Genomic DNA, 23,148 nt, shown 5'->3' on the forward strand with positions numbered 1-23,148 from the left:
AGAATTTTTAGAAAACAAATTAATAGCCATAATGGAAATCTGATCAAGAACACAGACTACAAAATCGACTTTTGTCTTTAAGGGGAGATATTTTGCAATATGTGGCACATAACATTAAGTTTGGAGCATTTTCTCTAAGAGGTTTAAAATGCTTCATCATCTATATTACTTGTAAGTACTGTGAAATATAACAGAAATAAAGTTTTCAAATGTATGCAGACCGAAAAAAACCTGTTTGATAGTAATGCTCAGGAGTGCAGCAATACCGGCCTTCTCAATTGTATCTATGGTGCTGAGCGTATCCTGGTGTATAGTAGGCAATAAAGCAAAACTAAAATTTCCAAGGAGCAAAACTCTGAGAATGCCTTTGCTATTGTAAAGAAATTTGAGATTCACAAAGTAGAATTAGTTACTTATTTTTAAAATGCCAAAGTCAATAGACCATTTAGACGGAAACACCAACCCAAGAATAAGCCAGCCTGTGAGAAGCCAATAGATAACAGCAATATATTATGGTTACCGATTCATCAACGGTACAGTCTTTAAAAGGAGACTTTTCTTTACCAGTAGTTTTCAGGTCAACCAGAATTCCTGCCACCAAAACCTAAGACGTTTTTCATAAATGGAGATAATTTAAATTTGGAATGCGCGCGCACACACACACACACACACACACACACACACACACACACACACCAAACAGGAAATACTATTTTGAAAATAATTTTCTTGGAACAAATTCATAAATAATTTTGAGTCTAGAATAAAAACGGAAGCATCCATCTAAAATTCAGAGGCTTTAGATTATAAAGCATCATTAAGGGGAGGGTGAGGGGGCTGGATGAAAAAGGTGAGGTAAGACAAAAAACAAACAAAACCAAAATCATTGACACAGACAACAGCATGGTGATTACCAGAAGGAAAGGGGGTTGGAGGGGACATAGAAGAGGGTAAAGGGGACTAAAGGACTTGGGGTGCTGAACACACCATACAATATACAGATGATGAATTATAGAAGTATTCCCCTGACTCCTATATAATTTTATTAACCAATGTCACCCCAATAAATACAATTAAAAAAAATGGGAAAAAAGCAGCCAAAAGATCATTCAAATTTTTGATCATTAGATCTAAGAAACCATTTGAAAAGTGCTGAGAAATATATCAGGTCTGATATCTTCACTTCTTACCCAAAACAAACTGTTGAATGCTTTTAAAGGAAATGTCACTGATACATGTAAATCATTTGAATGCACTGAGGATGGCATCAGACGCACAGTTTAAAAAGGGCTACCGATGTCCACTCTGATAGTTACTGTGCAATTTCTAACCTAAAGGATAGCCAGTAAATTCCTCTGCTCCATCTTGCAGCAAGAGGAATTCTAATCTTTTTTGAGTTACTAAGCAGCTTACACCTTCTCCCAGTCAATAGGTAACTCTTCTGGTCCATCTCCTCTCTAACCCTCTCCCAGGTCTGGTATTTTTATTTACTGTTACAGCTAGATTGAGTGCCATGGTGGCTGGCAAAGAAAAGAATCTAATCTCAAAGGAGTTAAACTGAGCACACAAAAAGTAGCATTTCTGACCCATCTGCAGATTAATTCTGGTCTAACATGGTTTAAAGGATTAACCCTATCTAGAGCAGTTCACATTCCAGCGAGGACTTGACGATACTGTCCCAGTGGATCTAAATCCCCAGTTCTATTAGAAGCCTGCTGTGGACCTGTGGAAAGGGCTCTAAATAAGCAGTAGCTCTGTTACTTATAATCCCAACAGAAATCACAACGAGGGAGCTTAAGAAATTTCAGAAGCACACAATACTCTTGCACTGACATGTAAATATATACTGGAAAAATAAGATACAAATTGTTTTTTAATGAGGAGGTGATTTACAAATTAAACATTAATAGTGAAGTTTATGTGGCTCTTAAAATCATAACAAAAGTAGGGGATGTGAAATACCAGAGTCTAATGGATCTCTACCAAAGGATAACTTTTTATTAGGCCCAGGGCAAGACTATATCTTAAGGATTTTATCTCTGTTCACCAAATTGTGATAACACACAACATTATATAAAGTATGTCAGCATAGCCTGTTTGGCTCAGTTGATAGTGTTGGCCTGTGAACTGGCCTGTGAACTGAAGGGTTCTGGGTTCGATTCTGGTCAAGGGCATATGCTCAGGTTGCGGGCTTGATCCCCAGTAGGGGGCATGCAGGAGGCAGCCAACCAATGATTCTCTCTAATGAATGACGTTTTTATCTCTCTTTCCTTCTCCCTTTCTCTCTGAAATCAATAGAAATATATATATTTTAAAATAGTATGTATCTGAACTCTAGAGAGATTATGTAAATTATAATAAATTTTATAGTATCATTTAAATTAAATGCAAGTATGTGATTTCTTCTTTTGATGATTTACTATAATTTTAAAAACAAAACAGTATTAAATATTCCTTTAAACCTTTCCTTGTCTTCCTTTAGGCTCTGTCCTAAGTAAAATAAAGGAGAACCTATTTTCTTATTAACTGAGAGCACTTCTAACAATACATCCAGTTTTTCTTTTTTCTACAGTGAGCTGCTCATAGAACTGAATAAAGATGATTTATCATTTCTAAAAGTTATTCATTGAGCTGAATATTTTCATATCCAACTTTCTAGGCTAACGTGCATTATCTATTTGGACTATTTTACAAATAAAGACAAAAATCAGCGTGCTAGAACTGTATCAGAGTTTGCCCACTCATGCCCCTTCTTCTCACCTGGGACATGCTGAAATCTAGAAGAACAAGCAGGAAGACAAATTCAAATGTCTTGATTATCATGCCTACAAATATCTTTTCATAGATAAAATATTTTTAAACAATATTCAAAGCTCCCTTTTGATTCAAGTTCAAGAATGAACATATGACCTCAGTAAGTAAATTCAGTTGCCTTTTAAGAAAAAAAACTATGTTTATAAGGGTAGAAAAGTATTCATATTACCTCTAGAAATATATTTAATAGCTAGAAAAAATAAGCTAGAATAATTTCCAAGAAAATCCATTTGCCTACATTTAAAATACGTTAAATGCTTATAAATACTTACAAGACTTCATCAATGATCCAGGTAAGACCTTTTATGAAAAACTACAGAAAAATAATTTCATGTACACTGAATTTTCCACTCAAAGAATCACTTACCTGTGTGAGGTCAGGAATATCACCTTTATCAATGCCAACTTGCTGTGGATTAAGAAAATAAAAAGTAACTTAATGGGAATTTTAAAAATTAATTTCTTTGAATTTAATTGAAGATCACCACACAATTAGTTAAAACTATATGTCAAACATGGTATAGAATTGTTAAGTATATTAATCTTACTTTGAGCATATGCTCTTTGTGTAGTTTTCCACTCAGTATAATATAGCAATTATTTCATTAATATAATTAGATATAACAAGTATAAAGAATTATGTTAAAATCCAAAAATAAAACTTAAGAAATTGAAGTATAAAATTTAAGGTTTCCTCCATAAAAAAATCTAAAAAAATTGCATAGACTAAATTTAAATAGTTAATTATGCCCAGTAAATCCTTTGTACAGAAAAATGTTTATTTTTAAAAATATATTTTAGTTAAAATTTTTTAAATTTAATTTAAACAAACCTTTCCCCAATCAAAAAACAAACAAACAAATAGTTCAGCCATTTCTCCCACCCTACCACCCATCGCTTGCAACCACCAATCTGTTTTTTGTACCCATGAGCTTGGATTTCTCTTATTCTTTTTTTAAGATTCTACATTCTTATGTTTTTGCTTTCTCTAACTTATTTCACTTTGCATAGTGCTCTCGAGATCCATCCATGATTTTACCAGTGGCAAGATTTCATTTTCTTTTATGGCTGAATAATAGTCCACTGGGTGTGTGTATAATGTGTGTGTGTGTGTGTGTGTGTGTGTCCACTGGGTGTGTGTATAATGTGTGTGTGTGTGTGTGTGTGTGTGTATAACATTTTCTTTATTCATCTATTGATGGACACTGAGGTTGTTTCCATATCTTGACCAATATAAATAATGAAGAACATGGGGTGCATATATGTCACTTGAGTTTTCATTTACTTTGGATAAATATCCATGTGTGGAATTTCTGGATTATACAGTAGTTCCATTTTTCTTTTAAATTTTCACCCCAGAACATTCTTACTGATATCTGAGAGAGAGAGAGAGAGAGAGAGAGAGAGAGAGAGAGAGAGAGAGAGAGAGAATATAGAGAAAGAAAGATCTCTTACTTGCCTTAACTAAACCGAACCTGCAACCTATATATATGTGCCTGACTGGGAATCAAATCCATGACTTTTTGGCATATGGGACAATGTTCCAAACAACTGCAGTTCTATTTTTAATTTTTTGAGGAATTTGCATTCTTTATTCTATGCTGGTTGCACCAATTTACATTCCCAGTAACAGTAAACAGGATACCCTTTCCCCCACATCCTTGCCAATACTTGTTATTTCTTGTCTTTTGAAAAACAGCCATTCTAACTAACATGTGTGAGGTGATATTCCATTGTGGATTTGATTTGCATTTCCTAGTAATTAATGATATTGAGCATCATTTTATGTACCTGTTGGCCATCAGTATGTCTTTTTTGGAAAAATGTCTATTCAGATCTTCTGTCCATTTTTAATTGAACTACTTGCTTTTTTGCTATTGATTTGTCTGAGGTTTTTGTTTGTTTTGTCAATCCTCACCTGAAGATATTTTTCCATCGATTTTTAGAGAGAACAGACAGAAATACCCATGTGAGAGATAAACATGGACTGGTCGCCTCCCACATGGGCACCAACCAGAGCCAGGATGGAGCCTTCAATCTAAATAGATATATGCCCTTGACCGGAATAGAACCCCCCATCTTCAGACCAATGCTCTATCCACTGAGCCAAACAGGCCATGGCTGCCTGAGGTCTTTCTATTTGTGGATATTAACCCCTTATCAGAGATATGATTTGCCATTATTTTCTCCAATTTGGTAGGTTGCCTTTTTGTTTTGTTGATGGTTTCCTTTGCTTGAAGAAGCTTATTAGTTCGATGTAGTCCCACTTGTTTTTTTTTTTCCCCCCTTTTCTTTTGAGGTCAGATTTAAAAAATCATCAAGACTTATTTCAGAAAGATTATCACTTATGCTTTATTCTAGATGTTTTATGGTTTCAGCTTATATGTTCAAATCTTCAATTCATTTTGAGGTGTTTTTTTTGTTGTTGGTTTTTTTTTGTTTTGTTTTGTTTTGTGTTTTTTTTGTGTGTGCGTGTGTGTGTGTGTGTGTGTGTGTGTGTGTGTGTGTATAGTGTAAGGTAGTGGCCCAGTTTCATTCTTTTGCATATGGCTGTCCAATTTTCCCAACACCATTTATTAAAATTGTCCTTTCTACATTGTGTATTCTTAGCTCCTTTGTAGTAATTGAGAATATACTAGGTGTACCAGTTAATAATGTAGATTTTTTTCAATAGATGGAGTTACACATATGTTGGTATATATATATGATTTGATATGTATGCTATTTTGTTGTACTGACAGCAAGCTTCAAAACTTCACATGTCAAATTTGTTGAAGGTGCTAAACATCATAGATATTTTTATACTTAAAAATGTTGAATTTCATGCCAAAAAAAAAAAAAAGAGCATTTGTGGGAAGTTTTAATTCACTACTTTATTTTGAAGAAAAAGTTATCATATACTTTGGGAAGCTTATAGTGAACATGCTCCATCTTCATATACTTGTGACCGCTGGTTTAAATGCTTTAAGAGTAATGATTTTGACGTGAAAGCAAAGAAAAATTGTCCTTTTTACATTGTGTATTCTTAGCTCCTTTGTAGTAATTGAGAACATACTAGGTCAACTGAAAAAATTTGAAGACCAACAATTACAAGCATTATTAGACTAAGATGCATGTCAAACTCAAAAACAACTTGAAGAAAGATTAAATGTTGCTCAGCAAACACTTTCTGATCGTTTACAAGCAATGGGAAATATTTTAAAAGAAGGAAATCGGGTGCCACATCAACTGGGTTGATCCAGGTCAACCGTCAACATCGACTGCAAGGCCAAATCACTTCAGAAAGAAGACAATGCTCTGTGTTTGGTGGGATCAGAAAGGTATAGTATATTATGTGCTTCTAAAACCAGGTGAAACCATTAATACTGATTGCTATCAACAACAAATAATCAATTTGAACCATGCTTTGATCGTAAAATGACCAGAATTTTCCAGAAGACATGGCAAAGTAATTTTGCTTCATGATAACATACCATCATACACTTCAAAACCAGTTAAAGACATGTTAAAATATCTTGCTTAAGAAATACTAACCCACCCGCTGTATTCACCAGACCTTGCTCCTTCAGATTACCACTTGTTCCAATTGATGGCACATGCACTTTCTGAGCAGCATTTCAAAACATACGAAGAAGTGGAAAATTGGGCCTCTGTATGATTTGCCTCAAAACAAGAAAAGTTCTATTGGGACGGTATTCACAAATTACCTGAAAGATGGGGGAAACGTGTAGCTAGCAATGGACATTAATTTGAATAAAGCACTTTCGATGTTTCTCTTTTCTTTGATTACAAAATCCACCATTATGAACCGGTACACCTAGTATGTGTGGTTGTATTTTTGGGCTCTCTGTTCTGTTCTATTGATCTTTCCTGAAGATTGCTTTGGCTATTTGGTGTCTTTTTTGGTTCCATATAAATTTTAGAATTGCTTTCTATTTCTGTGAAAATACTACTGAAATTTTAATAGGGATTATGAATCCGTATATAGCTCTGGGTAGTATGAACATTTTAATTCTTCCAACCATGAGCATGGATTACTGATTTACTTGTGTTTTCTTCAATTTCTTTCATTAATATCTTAGTTTTCAACATTCATATCTTTCACCTCCTTGGTTAAATTTATTCCTAGGTATTCCATTCTTTTTGATGCAATTGCAAATATGATTGTTTTCTTAATTTCTCAGTTCATTGTTTGTATAAATAAATGCAACAAATTTTTATGTATTGATTTTGTATCCTGCAGCATTATTGAATTTGTTAGTTTTAATAATTTTTTATGGTGTCTTTAGGTTTTTCTATATATAACATCATCTGCAAGTAGTGAAAGTTCTACTTCTACCTTTCCAATTTGGGTGCCTTTAATTTCTTTTTATTGCATAAATGTTCTTGCTAGGACTTACAAAACTATGTTGAATAAATGTGGAGAGAGTGTCCAATCCTTGTCTCATCCCTTCTCTTAGAAAAAACCTTTCAGCTTTTCACCATGGAGTATGATATAAATTTTGTTTGTTGGAAGTTTTGATTACTGATTCAATATTCTTGTTAGTAGTAAATTTGTTCAGATGTTCCATTTCAGAATATAATTCAGTATTGGTAAGTTGTATATTTCTAGTAATTTATCTATTTCTCCTAGGATGTCCTATTTACTGGCATATAATTGTTCATAATACTCTCCTATGGACCTTGGTATTTCTGTAGTATCAGTTATAACATCTTTTTCATGTCTGTTTACTTATTTAAGTCTCTTCTCTTTTTTCTCTTGGCGAGTCTAGCTAGCATTTTGTCAATTTTATGTTTTCAAAGATTGAGCTTTTAGTCTCACTGATCTTTTTCTATTGTTTTTTAAGTCTCTACTTCACTTATTTCTGCTTGAATCTTTATTTTCTTCCTTCTAGCTTTGGGCTTTGTTTTACTTTTTTTTAGTTCCTTGAGGTGTAAAGTTAGATTTTTTGAGACTTTTCTCATTTCTTGAAGTAGGTATTTATAACTATGCACTGCGTTTTCTGCATTCCATAAATTCTTGTATGTTACATTTCCATTTTCGCTTGTCTCAAGGTATTTTTTGATTCTCTTTTGATTTTTTTCTTTGGTTGTCAGTAAAATCTTCGGTTGTCACCACCTATTTGTGAATATTCCAGTTTTCTTCATGTAGTTTATTTCCAGTTTCATACCATTGTGGTCAGAAAATATGCTTGATATGATTTCAATTCTCTTGAATTTATTAAAACTCGTTTTGTGGCCTAACATGTGCTTTATCTTGTAAAATGTCATGTATATAGTTGAGAAGAATGTGTATCCTATTTCTTTTGGTGGAATGTTCATAACATTGTTATCAATTTAAAATAGACTGTGATAGATATAAGCTGTTACCAGTATATGTTAAGGCTCATAGTAACCCCAAAACAAGAACCTATAGTAAATACTTAAAAGATAAAGAAATCTAACCATACCACTAAAGAAAGTGAGCAAAGCACAGAGAAAGAGGACAAGAGAAGAAAGGAAGAGAGAACTATGAACACAGCTAGAAAACATTTAACAAATGGCAATAAGCTCAAACCTATGGACAATTACTTTATATGTAAATGGACTAAATTCTCCAATCAAAATACACAGAATGACTAAAAAATAAAATCCACTTATATGCTGACTATAAGAGACTATCTATCTATCTATCATCTATCTATCTATCTATCTATCTACCTATCATCTATCTATCTATCTCTTCACTAGAGGCCCAGTGCATGATATTAGTGCACAGGCAGGGTCCCTAGGCCTGACTGGTGATCAGGGCCAATATGTGAGGCAACCAGTGGGGTGATTGGGGAACCCCTGCTGGCACCCATCTTGGCTGGCCTGAAGCCTGCAGGCTGGTGGCAGCTTTTTATTGAGCGTCTGCTCCCTGGTGGTCTGTGCATGTCATAACAATCAGTCATTCCACCATTCGGTTGATTTGCATGTTAGGCTTTTATTATATAAAATTTAGTTTTAAAGTAATTTTTATTTTGGTTTTTAATTCTTACCCAAAGACATGCTTTTACTAATTTTTTAGAAAGAGAAAGGACATTGATGTGAAAGTGAAACATCATTCAGTTGCCTCCTGCATGTACCTCAACCAGAGATCAAACCTGCAACCTGAGTATGTGCCCTGACTTGGAATCCAATCTACCACTTTTGGTGTATAGAACTATAATCCAACTAACTGAGCCATACCAGCCAAGGCAAGAGACACACTTTAGATGTAAATACACACACAAATTCAAAGTGAAGGGAGGGAAAAAGATACTCCTCACAAATGGAAATGAAAAGAAATCAAGAGTAGTTATACTAGACAAACTTTAAAGCAAAGACTGTAATAGAAAAAGAAGGGTGTTAAAAACAAAAAACAAACAACAAAAACAAAACAAAAAGAAAAGAAGGGTGCTATATAATGAAAAAAAAAGTCTATCTAACAGGAGGATATAATATTTGTAAATATTTATTCACCTAAATAAGAGCACTTAAATTTATGTAAGGCAAACATTAAAAGGTAAAAGGGAGAAATAGACAGCAATACAATATTAATAGGGACCTTAATACCCCACTATATCAATGAATGAAGGTCATTCAGACAGAACAATAAAGAAACATCAGCCTTAAAGGACATGTTATATCAAATGAACTTAACACATGTTATATCAAATGAACTTAACACATTTTTATAAACATTCCATCCAAAAGCAACAGAATGTACATTTAACTTTCATAACTTCCCAGGATGTATTTTCAATCTATTCCCAGAGAGAACCATTTTGTTAGTTTGTTATGTATCCTTCCAGAATTTCTTTATGTACATCCAAGGAAATGTGAACTATATAAATATTTATATCCCCCATCATTACACAATAACATTGTGTTATAGACACTGAGCTTATGGTTTTCATTTAATAATTTATCTTAGCTCTATATCTAAATTAATACACAGAGTTCCCTAATTTTTTAAACAGCTGCCTTGTCCTGTAATTTACTTAGGAAGTCATCTATTAACAGGCATTGAAGTTGAGTCCAATCTCAATTGTCATTGCAAGCAATGCTGCACACAATGTTTTGCACCTGTGTGGACTAAAATCTGTAGAATACATTTGTAGAAGTGGAATTACTAGGTAAAAGCATACAGGAATTTTTATTAATAGGTTGGGGAAGGAAGTAAGAGAAAAAGAAGCACAAAGAAAGAAGGGTGTTAGATAGAAAAAGAAGGGTGTTAAAAACAAAAAACAAACAAAAGAAAGAGCACAAATATAGAAATATATTAATAAAGCTAAATCAATGAAGAGAGTAAGTGCTTACTGATACTACTTTATCAACTCTTGCACAGATTTGAAGATTATTCAAAATAAAAAGTTGGCAAAAAAATTCAAATTATAACTTCAATGATCTCATTTTATATAAATGATAGAATTGACTCTCAAAGAAACAAAGTGAGTTTAACCAAAGTCTCTCTCTTTGATAAATTAAGTGTCTTGATTATGTTAATGGAATGCAAAAACAAATACATGAGGCAAAAATGTTGCGTTCCTACAAAGACAAGAAGGCAAACCGGAGATTGGAAAATCTAGAGTGTCAGGTGCCTTTTCTGTGTCTAGATTAGCTTTTGCACTATTGACATTCTGGGATGATGCTTTGTTGGGGGTTGTCCGGTACACTGTAGGATGTTAGCAGTATCATTGGTCTCTACCCACTGGATGTCAGTAGGCCTCCCCCTCTTCCTCTGTCTACACATAAATGTAAGTGGGGCTTTAGGATCCCCTGCTATTATTGCATTGTTCTATACTTGGCTGTAAAAATAAAAAATGTCTCCAGACGTTGTCCGCTGGGGAGGAAGGGAAAGCAAAAAGCCTACTTTGGAGTACCACTGGTGTACAGGGCACTGACCCTCATCCCTCTAGATCAGCTTAAGCTGGAGAGACCTCCCTGAAATATAGATTTTAACTGCGAATGACTAGACTCTGGCTTTAGAGAAGCCACTGATGCCTCCCTAAACTCACTTATGTTATTACAAGTTATGGAAATTATAAACTAAGGCAACTTCATCCCCTTTATTCTCATATTTAATATCTATTTAGATGAGCCATTAAATATTAATATGAATGAAGTCAGTGTTTTTGAAAGTAAAGTATTATGGATGCCTAATATTGGAATCACTTTGCCAAAAGATGATGTGTTCCTATGAAATGAATAATTCTGATAAAGACACAATTTAGAAATTCATCCTTAACATTGCTACTTTTACTGCCCTGACCTTGGAAGATTGAGGTGAAGTGTGATTGCACTACAGAAATCTTATTACTTCCTGTCTGCAAATATTCTGGAAGACATACTCCTACGACTTGGTATTTACCTTGGGCTAGCAAACTAAGAATAACTTGGTTCTATAAAAAGGCAGTGGTTAGCAGAAATTTCTCTTACATGTGAAACCACCATTTTTGCAAAGTTTCAGTTGTCAACTTTAGGAATCTTCAGTACAGTTAACCATCTGTATCCATGGGTTCCACATCCATGGATTCAACTAAACATAGACCAAAAATACCTGGGGAAATGCTGTGGTGTTGGTGACGTGTACAATGTAGTTAGGCGTATGATTGTGGTATCTGTACTGAGCATACACAAACTCTTGTTTCTTGTCATTATTTCCTGAACAATATACTATAACAGCTATTTACATAGCATTTACATTGTATCAGATATTATACGTGACCTAGAGATGATTTAAAGTATATGAGCGGATGTGTATAGTTTGTATGCAAATACAATGCTATTTTATATGTGGGGACTTGAGCATCTGTGGATTTTGGCATCCACAGGGGGTCCTGGAATCAATCCCCTGCAGAAGTCAAGGGCTGACTGTATGAGAAAACAAAACATGGTGTTTTCTGCACTTTGAGCAGCTCCTCTGAGAAATTTGACTATTTCCATCGAAATTAGTCTACCACTCTACATTTCTTTTAATATGATAAACAATGTGGTGGTAATATTTGCCAAATAGTCAATATAGTTGTATTTGTTAAATGACATTCTGGAAGTCTATATTAGGCAGGTGGTATTAACCATAGGACAGCTATTGAATATGAATCTATAGGTAGATACACCATATGAGTACTAATTGGAAGAGAAAGCTATATACATTTGTCAAAATATTTCAGTATTAAGCAATCAAAAGCATTCCATTAAACACTGATATTCAACAATTAGTGTTGAAATCATGAACAATATAATTTAAATGGGAAAGAAAGCACAAATGGTTAGGTTTTATCTACTGTGGTTTAATGTTCATTCTATTAAAAATAATTTTGTAAATTAGTATACATTCTAATAAAGCAATCATAATGTTCAAATAAAAGTAAAATACTTATTATTCAGTTATTTAAAGACAGGCTCTCAGAGTGATGTCTGATTTCTGTAACTGTCATTAACAGTAGCCTGAACTGAGCCTGTGCTAACTTGGACAGACACAAAGCAAACTTTTGCATGTGAAAACAGAAGGAATTGATAAGTAAGCACCCTCTTCTCATGGAGACCTTGAGCTGAGCCATAGGAAGCTGATTAGATAAGTGTATACTCCAGACGGCCACATGTCAGCTCCTTATCTGATATAAACAGTGACAAATGGGAACACTGGAAGCATATGTACCGGGAATTAGCAGAATAATGAAATAATCTCCTGCTCTCTGGACTTAGGCAAAATTGTATTTTCACAGAAAGAAATCAGGTACATTTACTAGATTATATTGATAATTATGGTTAAACCATGGGAAAATCATATGAAATACAAAACATAAAACCTGCGCAGCAGTAAAAGCAAAAGCGTCAAACAATTCTACCCTTTCTTAAAGACCACCGACATCAATAAACCCATGAGGAAATGCACATGAACATGCTTCCAGGTACATGCAATTTACATAAGCCAATCTTTACCTTTTGTTTCTCATGTTATACACAAATTATTTTTACTCTGATTACAAACCGTAAGGATCAAAGCTGAAGACACCCTTTAACAAGGGTGTTTGCAATATTATTTTGGTCTCATCATTTGAATTTGACAGTTACTACTTCTGTGATATATGAGTCTTGAAATATGGACTAGAACATGGACTAGAGTGCTTTTAAAACTGTGTATATAAAATGCTTGTTCTGTGCTATATATTCTCAAAGTGGTTAAAAATACAAAAGCATGGCACGAATGTCCCATGTTCATGGCATTGTGAGCTTTGCCATTGGGCTTCAGAACCTTTTGCACACAGCGCTCCTGCCAGTCCTAGCAATCAGTTAGTTGACACGTAAGATAAAAACCCATCTTGCTAAAGGATAACATTGTTATAATTTCTAATATCAGTATGAACCAATAACTGGATCTTATAAGATGAAAGACCAACTTACAGAGAACCTCAGAAACATCAACTATACAGTTACAAATTTATTTTGACTAAATATGTTTAAAAAGCCCTTAAGAAACTACAAACTTTTAAAATTAATTATACTTTGTTTTATTTTTCATTGTGTTTAAATCACTGACACAGTAAGAAAGGTCAGATTTTATGTTCTATATTCACACACAAAGAACAACAGATGGGCTTTTCTAAGGATTTTTCCCTAGGGTCCAATAAAAAGGAAGCACTTTCTTACAATCAAAGATAGCATTAGGTGGAATGGAGAAACGGACTACCTTACAAAGCAGTAAGTGAGCTCACATCCACAAAACCTTTATTTAAGACAATGGTCATCTGACTGGGATACAGGAGTGCAGTGTGCAGGTCTGAGTGAAAAGGTGGATAGATGACTTCTAAGGTCGCTTCCCACCCTAACACTCTGTTATCTGTGGCAGAGTGTCTGGATAGATTATAAATGTTATTATTCACTCCAGATACATGAGCTAATATTGTACAATTACATTCCCAACAAAGTTTTATATTACTTACCTCCGCAACTTTGAGAAATTCAGACACGCGTGTCATTCTCGTTAGAAATCGTTTGTAAATTTCTAGAGCATCTTTACATTGTCCTTTCTTCATTTCAAAAAACTTTTCTAGAACAGACAGACAAGCATTTTTAAAAGAGTATTAAAATTGAAATTAGTGTTTGAATCAACATGGCACTAAAATCTGTAAGAAGTATTAATGCACGTAAGCAAGGGGACCGCAGGGATTTAAAATGGTTCTTGTTCTACGGTGTCTCACAGAAAACAATAAAAATACAGTAACATGTGAATTATCAAACAGGTTAAATTCATGATCCATACCTACCAGCTTTCTGTTTTGGAAAATAGCATCAAATTCTTTGTGACAACAATCTCAAAAGTAATGAATGACTGCATTGAACTGTATCCTTATTTCCTTACTAGCTCACTCTTAACCAATAATTTATATATCATAAAGCAATAACCTATAAACTTCCATGAATTAAATAATTCTCTAGATGTCTACACTCTGCATAAATAGATACTTCCTTTATTGGTTATAAATCATTTCTTTCAAACAATGTATGTTTTAGTTATAAGATTGTGAACTTTTGTGGAAAAACATATGGTTTACCAAACACTTCATGACTCTATAATCACGTCCCCTTTCTCAACTTGTAGCTTTCTAAACAGAAAAACAGAGGAAGTTTGCTGTTCTCTTGTGTCCTCCCAAGATTGGACATCACAGTCATTATGGTACCATCACTCCATTACAACTGCAGCATGATAGCATGCTTTCTCCACACCGTTTTGAGGAAAACTCGCTCTTTATCAGTGTTTTTGCCCGCCAGTCTTTCAGTCCATAATTACTGACACTGCAGATGCAGACATGGTAGGCCATTGTCTACAACAGCTCCGGGGCAACTCTGGATCATAACCAATGGCTTGGTGTCATCATCATTTTATATCTGCACTTGGTTAAACACATGCTATTTTTATATTCTCTCACCCTTTAAAGTTCTTGATTTCATTCAGCATGTAATTTTACTACCTCAAAGTATTTTTAATTTTCTCAAGAAAGGTTTAATAATATATAATTACACAAAGAACTAATTATTAAGGGTAGCTACTCATTACCTTCTGTTGACAGTCTTTTCGTAATTTTACTTTTAGCATAGACCACCCCTGCAGGCTATTCAAGAGAAGCAAAGGGGTTGAGAAAATAAACACATACTGTTTCCTACTTGTTAGGATTTGAGAAGGAAGCAAGCTTTTCAAATAAATGGTCAAAGCTAGGGATATTTTCTTTATCCATGCTGTCCTCTTTTTAGATAGGATCATGGTGCTATTAGGAAACAAGTAATTTTTGAAAAAAAAGGACTTATTCTGAGAAACTATACTTTCCTTTTTTCTTGTTATACAATCTTCATATAAACAATTCCTTCAAAATATCTAAATTACTTTTGTTTATTATAATCTGTTTACTTCTTTGCATTGGGTCTTTAGCAATAACACAAAAAGAAAAAGAAAACAAAATAATCTCGATTTCCTTTTAAAACCAATGCCTCAAAATTTTAAGCAAATTTTCTCTGCTTCCTTTGGATCCTTTTAAAATTGCCTCTATCATGGTAATTTAGGATTCATCAACAAAAGAGATTCAATCATCACGGCTTTAGGTCATAAGCCCACAACTATTTCTATAACCACGGTAATGACAATGAAAGGCAACGTGCACTGACATATGCAAAATTGTGAGGGTTCCCTGTCCCCTTAGAAACCAGGACAGGCTCCAGAGAAATTAACACGTTTAACAGAAGGTATGCGTCACCCAGAAATGAGCCTCTGTCTTTCTTTCATATTAAAGCTAACATATATTTGTTTTCAGTATTTGAAATGATCAAATTCTACATTCATCACATAAATATTTGTAAATAAAGTACTGATAAATCCCCTGTCATGTTAGTATTCCCTTTCACAAGTAACTGTCCTAGGAAAGAAGCCACATGAAAAGGAATCTCACCCCTGAAAGACAAACCAAGGCTGTGGACGTGGACATCAGTCAGGAAGGAAAGCATCTTCTAACTTGAACATCAGAGTGTCAATATAGATCGAATGTTTGTGAAGGTTTCTGGCACCAATATTGATTTCAACATTAGATGCCGAGAATTGGTCATGAGGTCCTTGATTAAAACGAACCCATAATATATTTAAGTTAATTCCTAGCATTACATAGTAAACAGAAAACATACCTGTCTGGAAGTGCTTAGGATTCTAAACATGCCTATATTCTAAAGTATTATTTTCACAAGAGCCATTTGTCAAGGCCGAACGAAGACCACTCACACCAGAATGTTGTTGGGCAAGAATACTAGTATACTCCCCTACCACTTTGGAAGAGTCAGGTCTTGAATATGAAAAGGTGTAACTCTCCTCCTTTTCTGCTCCTAATTATGGCCAATAGACTGTCTTTTTCAAATTAGATGAAATAAAAATATGTACCAAATGGTTATTATTTTAATAAAAAGGAAAAAATGCATTCTTACTATAATCAATCAGTGAATTCAACATAAAGGGAAAGTAGAGCAATATTTAAGTAGCTGTTTAAGACAACAATAGAGGAGGATCACAACTTAACATGTTTAATTGTCACATGAATTGTAAGAGGCATTATATCGAATGTTCTTCAAGCAGAAGTGGGAGTGAAACACGCGTCCGCTGGTGAGAGAGGATGAGAATGAACCAACTGGGTTGTGGATTTGAGTAAGATGAGCAACTGAGGTTTTATATTTAAAAGTCTAATTATAAATAAACAGGAACAAGGAGATTAGGAAGGGTAAATTCAAGAGTTCAGTTTTAGATCTTGCTGAGTGTTAGGTAAGAACACAATATCTAAATTTAAGTGTCTACAAATAAGAAGACATGTAAAACTAAAGCTTAGAATAAAGGTAAGAACCAACGTACTAGATTTTGGACTCATCATAATGGAGATAATAGCTTTTCCAACGAAGAACACACAGAAACAGCAGAATGGTAGATAGCTAGAAAGGAACTTTAGCAAAAGCTCACATCTATGAGTAGTAAGGAAGAGTAAGATCCGCTAGCAAAAGAGAAATGGAAAAACATATCTTATTTGGTTTACTGATAAATTGTCCCACCTGAAATAAAGGCAGTATGGTTTTGAACTGCAATCATGGGCAGGAATCTTTCCATACTAAAGGCAAAATATCCAAGAGCCCTGTATTCGATGTTGGGATTGGCTCATCCAGCCCTCATTCTTTTGTTTTCTAGACTGATAAGAAGCCAGGGTTCTGCAAATTAGACCTGTGGGAGGCCTAGAAGGTGAAATTGAGGCAGAGCCATATTTATTGTACCTTTACACCTGTTTCTTACAAGTGATAAAACCCTGGAAGTATGAGTTTATCTTTCAGCAGCATTGCACTGTCTGCCATCCACCTTAGGGGTTTTGAGGAGTAATTGTTATGATTGCAGCCACTGGACATGACTCCGTATAGCTTCAGGCGTCCATTCTTCTGCTTTCTAGGGCTGCAAGGCAGTTGGGGTGGTAGCAGCAGCGACTTTCTTTGAGCACACCTTAAAGTGGTGGCCTTAGTAGGAGCTCACCTAGATTCAGTAGTCATCTCATGAGGCTAAAACCAGTTCCTGCAGGCTTCCAACAATTACATAACTACCAAACTCCCTGAATTGAATCTCTTTTTATTTACAGTATGTAGGGTACTTTCTGTTTCTAGAATAGGTATAGTGTTTAATAAATGAAGTGGCTGTAGAAATCAGACCCTCAAAAATGTTAAAGATGGGAATCTTGGATTAGATATGCAACTTGATTGGCTTTAATGGCAGCAATGTCCACCGGCAACTATTGAAAAATTAGATTCTTATAGGCTGGGCTGCATAGGAGAAAAATTATTACTTAAATGATCACCTATGGTTTTCTGAAATGAGCACCCAGAATTAAGCTTATCAGAGCGAGCAGCTGCTGGGATAGAGACCACCATGATGGGAACAAGGCAAACACAACTGTGGGGTGAGGGGCTGCTTCTGACTCCCCTAAAGAGCTTACAAAGGAAAATGACAGCTCAGGATTTTAAATTATGGATGCAAGGTTCCATTCAGACCGTGGTACTTCAAGCTGGCCTAAAATAACCTTATCTCTTGCAGACACAGGGCTGTCAGAGCTGAACGTCAGATGAGTGTCTAATTCTGTGAGTTGCTGAATTATAACGTATGTGGGTAAGCTAAATTTCCAGCCTTATCATGGTGTCCTTTGTGAAAATGAGGGATTTTATTAGAAAAGTGAAAACAAAACAAAGCACTTGGGTAGATTCATCCCAAAATGAATCTATTCTTGCTGGAAAAAGCTTTTCCCTCTGAGTCAGAAGAAGCTGGTCCTGCCTTGCTTAGAGATCCTATAATCAACCCCTTTCATCAGAGAATGAAGATTCTCCTCATACCCTATCCTTTTACTTCTTATCCCTTTTCTTTTGTCAACTACCTTGATAAAATGAAATTAGAATCCAGCAAATCCTGCGTGTCCCAGGGAGACAAGCACAAAGTTGGACCCAGGAGGCAAAAACACACATGCTCCAAGAAGGACAAGAGTTTGTAGATTTATGTTGGCAGGATGATTGCCAAACAAAATGAAAGATACTGACTTAAATTTAAATGGTAAATAACATAATGTTTAGCATGAGCATGTCCCAAATATTGCATGGTACTTATTAGTACAAAAAGAGTCATTCATGTTGATCTGAATACAAATTTAATGAAGCATCTTGCATTTCCCCCCCTCCTGAATCTGTCAATCCTAACTGATAAAAATTGAGAGAACTGGAATGAATTCTAAAGGTCTGAGCAGGAAAGAAGGCATATTACATTAGAGTGAATAACATCATTGATAACACTGATTTGGGTGAGCATACAAAACGCGTGGATTCAAAATGCTAGCCTGACCTGAACATTCTATATTGGCCCCTCTTGCCCTTTTGGCCGAGAAGGACCCTCTTCTCACAATCCAATTGCCCATAGCTGTTGCCTGAGCTTTCTGTTCATGTCGAGGTTGAAGCCTCATGTGGCTGGTACCATGGACCTGTCTCTCACCCAGTGGAGTGAGCTGGGCCCTCCCTGGAGAAGAAACCTGGGTTCCCTAAGATATGTGATCAGTGCCGGGTCCCACCAGCAGGTGAGGGGATCCCAAGGCAGGTGCTGGGCATGGAGGCCATGGGGGCATAGGCTAACAGAGAGACAGAACTGAATCTTGCATCACTCTGCTTGGCCCTGGAGGATGGCTGGTTAGCCAGAGTCAGGAAAGAGTCCTCAGGGGAGGAACAACCTAAGACAGGCACAGTCACAGAGGGACCATCAGGAGAGAACTTGGGGGTCAACAGAGGTGGGGCACAGACCCTCACCCCTCCAACTTTGCAGAGCCTGAACCCTCACCCCTTCTGAGGGAGGACTCCTACCCCTATGGCTGCTTCCCTTCCCATGCCCAGCTCAAACCGGGACCCAGGTAACAGACAGAGACTTGGCCGACAGCAGCTGCTCTCTCACTTCCAAAAGACTCCTAATATTTAAATTTTAAAAAGGGGGATAATAGAAGAATATCATGTAAGGAGAAATATCCTGTAAGTAAATTACATCTAGAAAATTTTTACTTTAGAAAATTAACTTTCATTTGTAATGCTAACAGAAAGACATCCATGAAAAACACACATGGTGTCAAAACAAGCCAAAGGAAAATCATTTGGACAAAACATGAAAAAGGATCCCAAGTCAAATTTATAGAAAAGATTCCTTTATTAACTTTTGGTCAAGAATATATTTGTATATTTTCAGAAAACAACTCCAAGATCATGTAGATTCCTGCAAAAGAGAGGAATGACAGGACTGCTCCAGCCATGAAGACAGAAGAGAAGCAGTCCAGAGATGGAAGACACTGATGATGCCTTGCCATACTAGCAGTCAGCAGCTGTGTGTTGCTGCAGGTAGCCCAGGACCAAACCAGAGAGGGTTGAACCTGCATTACCACCATTTGTCTACCATCCAGAACTGAAATATGATTGCTGACATGTACACATAAGGAACTGTTTGACATTGAAATGGGGACTCAAAAGAACTGTTGGCCCAGAAAAAAACTCACTACAGACTGATTCATTTGCCTCTCAGCAAAGCCATTATTGCTTGTCTCATTTTCGGTTCTTATAAGTGTATTCCTAGTATCACATGATCTCATTCATCTATGGGAAATAATGAACAACATAAACTGATGAACAAAAACAGACCCAGAGACAGGGAAGCATTGATCAGACTGTCAAACCTCAGAGGGAAGGTGGTAGAGGGTGGGGGTAAGAAGGAGAGATCAACCAAAGGACTTGTATGCATGCATATAAGCCTAACCAGTGGTCATGGACAACAGTGGGGTGGGACATGTGTGGGGAGGGGTTTGGGATGGAAATAGGGGAATGAGGACAAATATGTGATATCTTAATCAATAAAGAAATTTTTTAAAAAAATGCTAGCCTGAACATCTGGGAGGGACTCAAACACAGTGGCTCTCAAACTGAAGTCCCCAGATGGGCAGCAACAGCACTGCTCAGACCTTAGTAGAAATGCAATTCTCAGGCCCTTCCCCAGACCTACAGAGTTAGAAACTCTGTGTTAGAGTCAAGCAAGCTGAATTTCAATAAGCTTTACATGTATTCTTAAGGAAGGTCTTAAAAACACATCCAAAGCACTTTTTTCTCATCTCCTGCAAAGGGACTGTTATCAGAATGTGCATAAGGGAGAAAACAAAAACAAAAACATGCCCAGACTTTTTAGGGACACAGACTCTAAGCTGATGCTACTCCCTGGGGGCTCAAAATGTCACTTTATGTTCTATCAATCTGAGTAGAGGCTCTATGGAGATTAGGTGATAAAAGAAAACTATATCCCAGTTGATGCATGAAACCATCTGCAGTTATTGCCCCAGTTTCCTGAACATATAGTTGGAATAGAAGTACTTTGAAACTAGCAGAGTCCTCACAATGGTTTCCCAATTTCTGCAAAGATACAGGGCTAGCATTCCTTGATATCCCCAGTTAACTTGCATATCTGGTTTGTGCAAAAGATGCATGGATGGTAGAGAGAAATAGTAGGTTACTGTAAACTTAACCAGGTGGTGACGCCAACTTGCAGAGATCCAGAGGTGTTCTCCTTACCGGCGTAAAATCAGCACAGCTCCTGACACCTGACAGGCAACTACCAAAGCAGAAAATTCTTTTTATCTCCAGCCAATAACCAGAGCTCATCATAAGTAGTTAGGTTTCATCTGCCTGTACACCCTCACTGTCTTATTTCAGGGATATCATCCTCTCTGTCTGTCTTAAGCCCAGGGAATATCACTTTGATGACATCATCCTGATTGTATCTACTGGACAAGAATTTCAAGTATGCTAAGTGCCTTGATAAGATACATGCATATCAAAGGGTGAGAGGCAGAATCCATGAAAGTTCAGGGACCTGCTACCTCAATGAAGTTTCTGAAGGTCCACAGGTCCTCTCCCTGTGAAAACAGATTGCTTCACCTTGCATCCCCTATAACCAAAATACAGGCAAAAGTTGTCTTTTTTTTTTTTTGGAGGTGGCATATGCAACATGTGTGCTGCTCTCAACAGAATATCTGGTACAGTATCAAATATGAAGTGGAATCCCGATGAAGGGAAGGCTCTGCAACAGCTCCAAATTGGAGTCACGTGGGCCTTTGCTCCTGCAGATCCAAAGGAACTCGAAGTGTCCGCAGCAGCTCTGAATGCTGCAGAACGCCTTGGCATGCTCCACTAGGAATTTGAGGAGCCTCTGGTGCTTTGGAGCAGAGCCATGTCTTCTTTGGATAGTAACTAATATCTTTTGGAAAAATTTCTCTTGGCTTGCTTCTAGAGACTTAGATTCTGACCACAGAATATCGAGTAATCATGACACCTCACGCGTTTTCCTAATATACAAAATCACAAAGTTGGACAAGTCCAAGAATACTCCATCATCAAATGGAAGTGGTGTATCAGAGGTCAGCCTCAAGCAGATCCTGGATCCCATGCAGGTTGCGTGAACACAGCTCGTATTCCCAGTGCACCTCCTCTTGTGCACTGCCCTTTCTCCCTCAGACCATGCCTACGACAAGCTAACTGAGGGGCAATAGAACTTAAGCTTGGTTTACAGATGGTTCCTCATGCTGGCACTAGTTGGAAGCAGTTTGCTGAATCATTATATCCCCACAGAGGGATAACCTTGACAGTGAAAGAAATCTTTTACTGCAGGGAAAGCTTTAAATAGTATATCTATCTGATTTTTTACTTTATGTCAAAGGAAATATGAGGATACATATGGAAATATACAAAAATATGTGCAGTAACTAACTGCTGGCCTGTTTTGCCAGAGACTTAAAAAAAATAAAATGGAAAGATTAGTGACAAGAGATCTGGACAACAGGTAGTAGATGGACCACTCAGAATGAATGAAGATCATGAGACTATTTCTATCCCATGCAGGCCAAAGGCAACCAAAAGACTCTCAGTAATCAGAGGGTAAGAGGACTCCATAGACTGATGAACAAAGTGCCACTGCTAAATCTTCAGTCTGCCAATACCCGAGATCAATGCTGGGCTTCCCCTTGGCACCATACTCCAGGGAGAATGGAGTCATCCACAAAGTAATAGGATAAGCATGGATTCCTATTACTAGGGATGAGAGCAGTAATTCCTCTATATCATCACAGGCGGTTTATCCTGTACATGGATCTATCATCTCTGCCCATATTGCTCTGCCAGCACCACCATCTGTGGAATTACTCACCATCATCGTATCTCACAAACACTGCCTCTATTTTTACTGCACACGAAATGAGACAACAGACTCCACAGAATCCATCAGTCTTAACATGAATCCCATCCATCCAGAAGTGGCTGGGCTTACATAATGATGGGATGGCTGGCAGAAGAATCCATTTCTAACCTACTCTAGGAATATACCTTAAGAAGCTGGGGATTGTAATGTACACTCTGAACCTTTGATCACTACACAGGTCCAGGAACCTGGGTGCTAGACTGGCCCCTCTCACTATTGTACCGACTGAGGTGGCAGTGGCTGCTTGTTTCCTGCACATCTCCAGAGGTGGCATCACAGGGAGTTTTTTAGCAGAAGGGAGCAGTTATTTATCATTATGGGACTTGTTCTGAGAGGCAAAGCTTATAACCTACTCTCTTCGTCATTCTGAAATTTTGTAAGCACCAAAATCCTCTTATGGAATCCCTTCCTGCCTAAAACATCTAGACTATTTCCTGTTCCCTGAGCTGAATCCTTAGATGTAAGAATACTCAGGGGAATGTGACCAGAATGAATGGCATATTTAGATTTTC

At 36.5% G+C, this 23,148-nt stretch overlaps 1 protein-coding gene across 13 annotated transcripts in view; it reads right to left on the minus strand.

Annotated features, from left to right (window-relative positions):
- The window catches only part of SNAP91 (synaptosome associated protein 91), a 117,462-nt gene that overhangs the window by 57,473 nt on the left and 36,841 nt on the right, over positions 1-23,148 (minus strand). For all 13 annotated transcript variants that reach the window (XM_084890617.1, XM_084890620.1, XM_084890621.1 and 10 more), the window contains 2 exons: positions 13,764-13,870; positions 3,182-3,223 (listed from right to left, as the gene is read on the minus strand). In XM_084890617.1, coding sequence (XP_084746743.1) covers positions 3,182-3,223; positions 13,764-13,870 — 149 coding nt within the window. The remainder of the gene's footprint in view (positions 1-3,181; positions 3,224-13,763; positions 13,871-23,148) is intronic.

The sequence above is a fragment of the Pipistrellus hanaki genome (assembly GCF_964339955.1).
Source record: "Pipistrellus hanaki genome assembly, chromosome: 7".
Taxonomy (NCBI): Eukaryota; Metazoa; Chordata; class Mammalia; order Chiroptera; family Vespertilionidae; genus Pipistrellus; species Pipistrellus hanaki.